The sequence below is a fragment of the Gavialis gangeticus genome, unplaced genomic scaffold (genome assembly GCF_001723915.1).
Source record: "Gavialis gangeticus isolate Ggan-Ray unplaced genomic scaffold, GavGan_comp1, whole genome shotgun sequence".
In the NCBI taxonomy this organism is placed as follows: Eukaryota; Metazoa; Chordata; order Crocodylia; family Gavialidae; genus Gavialis; species Gavialis gangeticus.
The window spans coordinates 186026430-186036236 of NW_017728992.1; the positions used below are offsets into that span (position 1 = coordinate 186026430).

At 44.4% G+C, this 9807-nt stretch overlaps 1 protein-coding gene across 12 annotated transcripts in view; it reads right to left on the bottom strand.

Moving 5' to 3' along the window:
* The window catches only part of MTSS1 (MTSS1, I-BAR domain containing), a 244768-nt gene that overhangs the window by 47884 nt on the left and 187077 nt on the right, over window positions 1-9807 (bottom strand). For 7 of the 12 annotated variants that reach the window (XM_019528142.1, XM_019528152.1, XM_019528148.1 and 4 more), the window contains exon 7: window positions 5934-5945. The exons of the other annotated variants lie outside the window; for them this stretch is intronic. In XM_019528142.1, coding sequence (XP_019383687.1) covers window positions 5934-5945 — 12 coding nt within the window. The remainder of the gene's footprint in view (window positions 1-5933; window positions 5946-9807) is intronic. 12 annotated transcript variants of the gene reach the window in all.

Sequence of the window (9807 nt, forward strand, 5' to 3'; positions counted from 1 at the left end):
GGGGAGAGGGAAACAGTGGGGTGGGGGCACAGATCAAGGGCCACATTCAGCCCAGCGCCTGCCCCACGCCCTCCCTCCCTCACCCTGGGGGCCTCGATCTGCCCCCCCACACACACACACTTACTGGCATGACACTGCTCTACATACAGAGTGCAAGCTGTGCCTGCTCATGTGGTCTGTGCATGTCCCCCCACCCGCTCACCTGAAGCCTGCACCCAGGCTGCCCTGCGGTCCTCTGCACTGCCACCGCTGCCCCACTGGGCAGCCTGAAGCAGAGCCAGAAGCAGGCTCCAAAGCCAAGTGTGTGCTTAATGCATTAAAAAAAATTAACACAAGAACCAGTTAACGTGTTAATTGTGTACATTAACTGCAATTAAATTGACAGCCCTAATATTTATTGATGTAAAAGATGAAAGATACACTCACAATGTCAGAGGGATCTACTGATACAGCAGGTGAAACTGAAAGACCAAGGAATAATGCTAACTACCTGGGGTACCATTTTATACTAGGATAGATCCTTTGATTTCCTTGAAATAACCATGACCAGAATCAGGCCATTTTATTTTGCCCAAATCCCTGCAACACACTTCTGAAGCCTCCCACAACTTTTGGGCACCACCTATGCTTTTACAAAGTTTTTGTTTTGTTCCTTTATATAACCTACCAAGTCCACAGGGACTCTCAGTCATTCTTTGGACAGGAAATCTGTACCAACCTCTGTTCAGTGAGCCACAATGCAGAAGCTACTAAGCCAGTCTTCAGGGCAATGCACAACCTACACTCCGAGGCATGTTGTTCTTGGTCCTTTCCTGGGGAATGAGTCCTCTGTAAGACTCAAAGCTGGTTCCTTCAGTAAGGCTAGGGACAGATATTACATATAAACCAATTTAAGTGATCAGAAACTGGTTTAAACCTGTAACAGAACAAATATTCACCACACATAAACCAGTTTGAAAATGGCTGAAACCAGTTTGAGATAAACCTGGTTGAATGCAGTATCAGACTTAACTGATTTGGGTCAAACCATTTTATGCAATGTCTGTCCCAGACTCTTTCCTGGTTTAAGATAAGCCAGACTCCCCCAGCATCCCAGATGTCTGAAGTAGAGACCCCCGCCCAGGGATGCAAGAAAGCTGGGCTCACCTTGCCCCTCTGCTCCCTGGCTGGAGCTCTGGCAGAGACAGCAGTGTCTACCTGGATTCCCTGTGCCCCCTGCCCCCCCACTCAAGCAAGGATTCCCCACTCCCCTCTACCACATCACAGACCATAGGCAGCATGTGGTATGCTAACTTATGCTGAGAGGCATCTGTGTAAGGCAGACAGGACAAAGACAGACAGGACAGTGTCCGCTTAGGGCTTTTTGGAGCTAAGCAACAAGTCAGCTGGTAATGTCCCTCCATTTCTTCCTTGGAAAAAGCTGTTTAAGAAGAGCTTGAACTAATGAGAGACTTTTGTTTTGCTGATGGGCTTATAAATGTTCTGTTATCAACTCCCTGCTGGACTGGTCAAGAGCAGGAGGGGGCAATCAGAGCATCCTGCCAAGGTCTGGCCACACCCCCACTCGCCCCTCAGCTCAGCACTACAGAAGCAAAGGGAGGTCTGCTCTAGCACCCCACACCCCCACCAGCTTCTAGCCTGAGCCACTGCAGGCATATGCCTGCATTTCTTCAGTCCAAAGGAGGTATCTGTGTGGTTACAAACTAGTTCAGCCTAGCCAGGTTATACTAACCTGCAAAAATTCAATCAATTCAGGCTCAGGCTTTTTGAATGTCTTTCCCTAGCCTAAGGAATAAACAGTGCTGCACTTACATTGTACTCCTGATGTATTAAAGTATCAGATCAGAACAACTCCAAAATCACACTATTAAACCGCAGATTACCACTTACTCCCCACCTATTGCCTTGACTAACCTGAATTCACTATTATGACTTACATGAAGGAGCTGTCAAATGTCAACTCAAACAAAAAAAAAAAGTCAGGAACTGGGCATGTGTCGCATCTAATTTTCAACCACTATGAATCAAATTGAGGCTTCTCCCTTCCAAGTCATTAGGGAAGTTTCAAATTGTTTATTGTCTTCCTGACAAATCAACAGAACTATTTTTTGCTTGTGACCTTAAGGGAAGCATCAGTAAGGAATATGTACAAATGATTCTTTCCAGCACAGAAATCTTAGGTTAAACATCTAGATATATTTCCACATAGTAAAAATTCTTATACTATGAGGAGAAGAAATTCAGTGAAATTACACTGGAGTGAAAATATTGGTAAAGATGGTATTTTATGCAAATATAAGCCTTTACACATGGTCTGGGGGTGGGGCACTAATTAAAGCACCTGCAGCATCTCATGTAGTCAACATCCTGTGCTTCAAAATGGCAGTGGGGGCGCTTTAACTAAAGCTCACTGACAAGCTTTAGTTAAAAATAGCAGTGGGGGTGCGTTTAAGTGTGGAGACAGTGAATACACGAGATGCAGAGACTGCTGGAGCATGCCAATATGTATGCTCTAGCAGACATGATTAATCATGAAGACTTGGATTAAATCGAGTCGGCTCCAAGGTGCTATAATTACAGCGCATCAGAGCAGTGTCCCCACATGTCTACAGGCACCTTATGAGACCATTTTTCCTTTATATTGTAACTTATACCCTCCCATTAAATTTGTATCTGCCCTCTTCCTTGCATCTTTGTACAGCATAATAAGCATCCCAGAAAATGGGGAAACAATGAATAATTTGCCTAGGAACATAGAAGGTGTTTTCCTAAACCAAGACAGGAGGCGGCAGCAAAAATCACTGTGGGTAAATGGACTTATTAGGAAGACGTTAAAAAACCAGGAAGCTTCACTGTATGGGATGTTCCTGCATCAGCTGGGGATTGGACTGAACAGCCTGACAGAGGAACAGCTCTCCGTCAGGTCTCCAATACGGAACGGCCCCAGTCACTGATGAAAATGAAGTATATTAGGTGGTGGACCTACGGAAGAACACAAGGGCACCTACTTAAAAAGGAGAAATTCTTATTCACTTCTCAAAACTGATCTTTGCTGCTGTTGTAACTGGAACATAGACAGGGAATGAGAAACCCTGTCCCGACTCCTCCCTGCTGATATGAAAGCAACAGGTTTCTGGCAGTGGTGGGACTTGCTCGCTGACATAGACAGGTACATTCTAACACATGGTTCATAGAGCTCGTCACAGCTACCCAGCTGCCTCCCAACAATATTAACATAAATCCATTGCTACCCATAGGACAGTCTTTATATGCTGCCTCAGTCCTGGAAGAGCTTGCAATGATCAACATGCATGAAACCATCAAATTTTACAGCAGTCCGTGTGAACTACAACTATGTACTGATGGACCCAAGTCAAATGCCTATTTTTTTTTTTACAATGTTTCAGGGATAAAGCTTGTAGCTGTGTCAGTCTAAAAAGCAGAGACAGGAAGTTGCTCTGTGAATAGAGAGATTAGGCAGGGACAAAGCTCCAGCAGGTTTCTTCCCTGAAGGTGTCAAATATCTGGCAGGGAGGTGAATTTTGCTCATTTCCTGTTTAGCAATGAAGTTTATGAATGAAGCCATGAGCTTTGTCCCTGCCTAATCTGCATATTCACAAATGGACTTTGAAGCCCAGGGGAACCTCACCATCCTCTACCTCCCCTGTGCAAGATGAAGTTTCTTTTCTACCTGGGAGAACACTTCTATGATCTTGAATCTTCCTCATCTTGATGCAGGGTGTTTGGACCTGAAAGTTTGCAAAGAAAGAATTTTTTTTTTCCTACTATTTAGTTGGTCTAATAAAAAGATCACTTCTAAACCAAGAGTTTTGTCTGCCTCTATCTTTTACATGGAAAGTTTCACAAAGGGAAGATGTTAAAGATGACCTAGTTTCCAAATGACTTTCATGCAGGCCATTCATGATGCACTGTAAATAAAAACAGCTTCCAACTATACAATTATTTCAAAATGCAATCAGTATTTAAGTCTGAACAGTAAGTTTATGGCTAGTACTGACCAGCTTGATAATGCAATACGTATAATGCAATAAGTTTCTATAGATCTCTCTCTCCAATTATGCTTTTCATTACGTGTGTAGCCTGCTCTCCCCATCTCTTTCAGGTGCCCACCCAGAATTTTAAAATTGTATTTTAACTCAATTCATTACACAAAAACAGACCTGAGACTGCTCAGAAAACGCTTGTTCAGTAGCTAAGCGTCTCCCTCCCTCCACCACCCGCACTTTCCCCTAACCATCTCTTCTGAAACAGTGTGTTAACTTAACTTTCTAGTACAGTAGCTGGTACAAGTACTACACAAGAGTCAACAACCATCACGGTCTACTCCAGTGGTGTTCAAACTTTTGGCCATGTGCCAGATGAGGGGTGTTGAGCCCATCTGTGGGCCAGATGGGACCCCACGTAGCAAGATCAGGATCCAGGCACCTTGCACTGTCTCCACCTGGTCCCACAGCCTGGGGGCCCCCACAGCACACGGCATGCCTGACCAGAGTGCAGGGCCACATCCCAGGGGCTCCCCACAAACATGTGGGGAGCCCTTCAGATCAGGTGACAGTGCAGTGGGTCTGGCCCACAGGCCAGAGGGTTGAGCACCCTTGGTCTAGTCCGGAAATAAAAACACAGTCTGAGAAAAAAATGTTTTGGACAGGTGGAAACCTAGTAAGTATTTGTTCTTTGTTAGAATATATAAGCCCATTACAGGATTATTGCCAATGTATTATACCAGCTATTTTCGGAATTGAGGAATAAAAACCAGTAGGTTAAGTTAGACTGCAAAATCCATCTCCAAATTCTCTAAGGAATGCCGGCAGTCCCTTACAGAACAAAATCCTGAGAAGCCCAATAGCTGAACCAATCCCCAACCCCATTTCTGAAAACATCCAGAGCCCTGTTGCTTTGAAAAAAATATGAATTAGGCCAGAATGCACCTTTCAGCCATACGTCTGTGCAGACGCATGTGGCACTGAGATGGAGAATCTAAGCTGGAGAAGCCCTTCCATCAGAAACATTGCTTTCCACTTGCTCATCATGGAGAAAGACATTTTTGCTGCTGCTCTTGCTAACTTCAAAAGCAAATTTTCATATCCAACTCCCACTAAAAATCAATGGGAATCTTTCCAGTAGCTTCAAAAGGAGTTGGATTGGCCCCTAATACCGTAAAATTGCTATTTGCTCTTACAAGGACAGCTCAAAGTCATTGAAAAACTTGCAGATTTCAATAAGCCTGAGAATAAAGCACAGTTTCAACAAGGAGAAACAGACTGAAGCTTAAGACATTAGCTGAACACAAAAGGACTCAAGGCAACTCTTTTCAATTTCCAATTTGGTGATTGAAATTGCCTCCGATTCAACACTCAAAATCAAGCAACAGAGGGAAAAAAGGATTAAGAATCTAATTTCCACCCTTTTCCAGTATAGCTATTTACACATAATTTGCTGTTAATCATAAAAGGTGCATGCGAGTTTCAAAAAATTATTAGAAAAAGTAGTGGGGGGAGGGGGAGACTTGGATCACAGGTTTACATAAACGACATTAAAGGACTTCAAGCTCTAGACTTTACTTTCAATATGGAATAAATTCAATTTGAACATGAGTCTGATGATGTACCATTTCTTCAGAGCAACTTTTCTCACAGCCGTGGCCTGATTTTACTAGTGCTTGTTAATCCCTTTCTAAAATAAACCTGCAGTTTCTGTCTCACATTATAGATCTGCTTCCTTCTTTTCCAATGCTCCAGTGAAATGCAAAGAAAAGATCTTAGATTGGTTGTTGGGTTTTGAGATCACTGAGAACAGGCATTACTTTGATTAGGAATTAAAGTCTAGGCCACTAGCAGAGACCAGACAACCAGAGGCTACAGCAAGGACTACAATAAACCAGCCACCAGGGGTACAGCACGGCACAGACTTACCCAGAGCCTCAGCTGTCGGGAAGGTGCGCATGATGAGAAATTGCAGGATACAAAATTGACACAAAAAGGAAAATTGAAGTCAAACTGGTGTTGTAACATTCCTAGTGTTAACACATCAATATCAGCACCGAGTCAGTGCAGAGCAGGCTATGTTGATTATTTCCGCGCAGTTTATCAAGGCAAATTTCTAGTATTGAGTTACAGCAATTCATCAACAAAACAAGCTCCCAGTTACGTGCCTAGTCATTTTATTTTTAAAGGATTTAAAGTTCATTTTGCAATTTATAAAAGATGAACTCTGTTCAATTTGCTCTTCCTAGGAAGAATGTGGGAGCTTGTCCCTGTAGAAGGTACACAATATATATACTGAAATGTCAAACTCATTTACTTGACACACTGGAACAAGGTAGATGTCTTTCCATCATTCACTCTCCCTGACCCGCCATTTAAAACAGTAGACACACACGGAACAGTAGCTCAGGGCTTTGTAAATTGTGCTCATGTACTAAGGGCACTGTAGAAGGCTCTCCTGCAGCTTTATTAAACTAGTCCCCCAATCCACTAAGACACACAACAAGGTCCTTACCATGAGAACTTTTGCCCTAAATTTCCTACTATCCTTAAAAATCCTCCAGAAGAGCGTGTCATTTTCTAACATGCGACATACACCTTTTTCTTCAAGACCAGCTGTTGGAAACTGAAGTGTGGATTATATGCAAAAATATACTAAAAGCAGGTTCTGCTGCTTCCTGGGTGAAAAAGTCAAACATGCAGCAATCCATAGGCAGAACAGTGACCAGAGCCTGCTCCTTAGCTGCTACTCAGCTCCTTGCTACAAGGAAAGATATTTTCCATCATCCTTCTACCTTTTAAAAACCAAGGTGTGTATAATATTGTGAGGTGTGTTGTATGCAAGAAAATAAGGTAAATCCCTCTGAAAACTAGAACCGATAAATCCAAACAAGGTTTCTTGCCAATGGTTTGCCAGATACCTTCCTCTTATCTTGTATACAGCGGAACGTACATGGCAGGGTCATGAGTAATGCAACATTCAGAGACACCATGGCTTTGTCTATATCAAGATTTTTCCTTAAAGTGTTCCAATTCCCAAGAGTTATTACTCCTACTTTAGCATCACATGCTCCAATCCCTGATAACCGTGAGCCCCATCTGTAATCCCATGCTCAGGGTGGAGTTGCAGTTAATCACTCCAAAGGTGGTTAGTTTAACAGAAAACATCCTAGCATGCACATTCTAGAGTATGCAACGCCAGCTAGAGTTTAACGCCAGCTATTCATGATGGTCACACAAAACTGACTGAAGGGTACTTAAATGCTCATCTGTTCACTTAGGTATCTATCCCCAACTCCTATCAAACTGGAGCATACAAGAATCTAATTTATTCTTCTCTCTTCAGTATAATGTACACACAGCAACAGTCACACTTCACATTTTTTACAGCTGTGCCAATTATTCAAAATGAAAACATCATCCAAAAATCAGCTAACAAAATATGTTTAACTTTGTACCTTACCCAAGCAAAAATGAGAAGGGGGTGGGGGAAGCACTGGAAGCTACTAAGCTGATTTTATTAAATTTACTGAAACACTGCTGTGTTACTACAAAAGGCAGTGCAGAGACTGAATCTAAGGCAGAGGTAGGGAAAATATGGCCCCACAGGCCAGATCTGGCCCATGGAGGGTCCCTTGGACCCGCTCGCCCAGGGCGGGGCACATGCAGCATAGCTGGGGTGGTGCAGTGGCTGGACTCTTTTCCAGTAGCCCTGGCAGTAGCAGCTCCTTCCAGCTGCTGCTGGATCCAGCCCCTCTGCCCAGGCACCCTGACCTATCCAGCTTGCATTCACCACCAAGAGCAGAACGCTTGGCTGGCATGGGGCCAAGGGTGGGCAGGTGGGGCCAGGGAGACCCTGGGATCTTGGGGACGTGAAAGCATGGGGCCAAGCCACGATCTGCTGCCTCCGCACCAGTTCTGCAGCAGGAGCGTGCAGGGAGCAGATCACAGCTCTGCCCTGGCCCCAGCCCCGTGCTGTCCCTGCCCCACAATCCTGGCCCCAGATGCAGCTCCTCGCCTGTCCATGCAGCTCCCAGGCAGTTTAATTGGGGACCCAGGGATCATGGGGGTATGGGACAAAGTCCCGGTTCTGCAGGCAGGGATGTGCAGGGGCACACTGTAGCTCTGCCCTGCCCTACACCATCATCGCCCCACGATCCCGAGGTCTCCATGAAGACCGGCTGGAAGCTGCACAGGCAGGACACACAGCTGAGCAAGGACCTGCATCCAGGGCTGAGACCCTGGGGCAGTGACAACATGAGGCTGAGACCGGGGCTGAGCTACAATCTGCTCCCTAACAGTTCTGCCTGTGGGACCCACGGGCAGTGGACTGGGTCGTGGCTCTGCCCTGGGCCCCTGTTCTGTGCTGTCAACACCCCTCCCTACTCCCCGCAACCCCACCCTCGCCTACCCATCTCACTCCCAAACACTGCTCCTCACCTGCCTGTGCAGCTCTCCAGCTAACAGGCTGCAACACCTGTACAGCACACTGCTTGCCACATTTTTTATGGTACCAGAAATTCTTAGTGCTAACTGGACACCTGTCCATACCCTGAATGAAGCAAAACTAAATTGCCTTGGCTCAGTTTTCATTTACTGCAGGGTAATGGGACCAGTTGCTGTGGAGTGACTGAGGCGTGATTAAGCCCTGCCCCTGTCAAGTGTGAGCACACTGGGAATTAGGGACTCCATGAAGCTCACAGCCCCTCGTATAAGGTCTACTGATTTAGATCCAAAAAAATCCCATTTTCCATCAATACAATTTTAAACGCTTGAGAGTTTTGTTTATACAGCATAGGGATGCGGTGAGTGCCATTCTTCCCCGCTCTCTCCCCCACCAACAACACACCTACACAACATGTACACCCAAGTAGGAGAGAGCAAGGTTCTGATGAGACCTTTTGGACTTCACCACTTTGCCATGCAGTCTCTCCAAGGCTTGCACAAAAACAATGCTGCACAAAGAATCTGGAAGAGAAGGCTTGGCGACTCAAGTTCCAAATCACAATGAGATCTGTTCAGCGTAGCAGGAAACATGGAAGTTAATGTTTTCGTTTTCCAGGTGATAGTCAAAGTAGCTAACAATTTAATATTTTAAAAAAGCAAGATATGGATTATTAGCTACAAAGAGTCTCTTACAATGGTAAACCCTTTACTGTCCCCAAAATGTTTATAACCAAGGGAGACAGGACACAAGCACAGATCCTCAGCTGGTACAAACTAATCACAACTCTATTGAAGTTAGACCATCTCTGACCATTTCTAACAACAGAGGATTTGTCCCAGAGACCTCAGTCCTATAACAGATAAGCAGAAGGGTAACTAGAGGTGCTCTGCGTATACTAAGGCTGACTGGCCATAAGTTCAAAAGAAAGTGGAGAACAATTTGAAAGCTGGGACGTGTAATTTGGTCCTCTGTAATCAATTACATGTATTTATATCAATAAAAAGCCTGCAAGTGTCTGTTTATAGCCTTACTTCAGTGTCTTTCAAGTTTTTTCATTTGTGAACCCTTGAAAAATTTCAGGTGGAGGTATGGACCCCTTTGAATCGTAAGTGTGAGTATTTGCTTACTTTTGATTGATCAGCCATCTTTCGTGGACCCTACAGACATAGTCTGTGGACCCCAGGTTGAAAACTACGTCCTTAAGTTTTCATAAAGAAACCACAAGAAAAGACTGTGTACTCGAGATTAAAATCAAGAAATTTTCAATCCCTTCATTTCCATAAAAGACCTGTTGTTTTGCCAAATATCATTTGGCTAACTTGGAAGAAAAAGGAATCCAAAAAAAAAAAAAAAAAA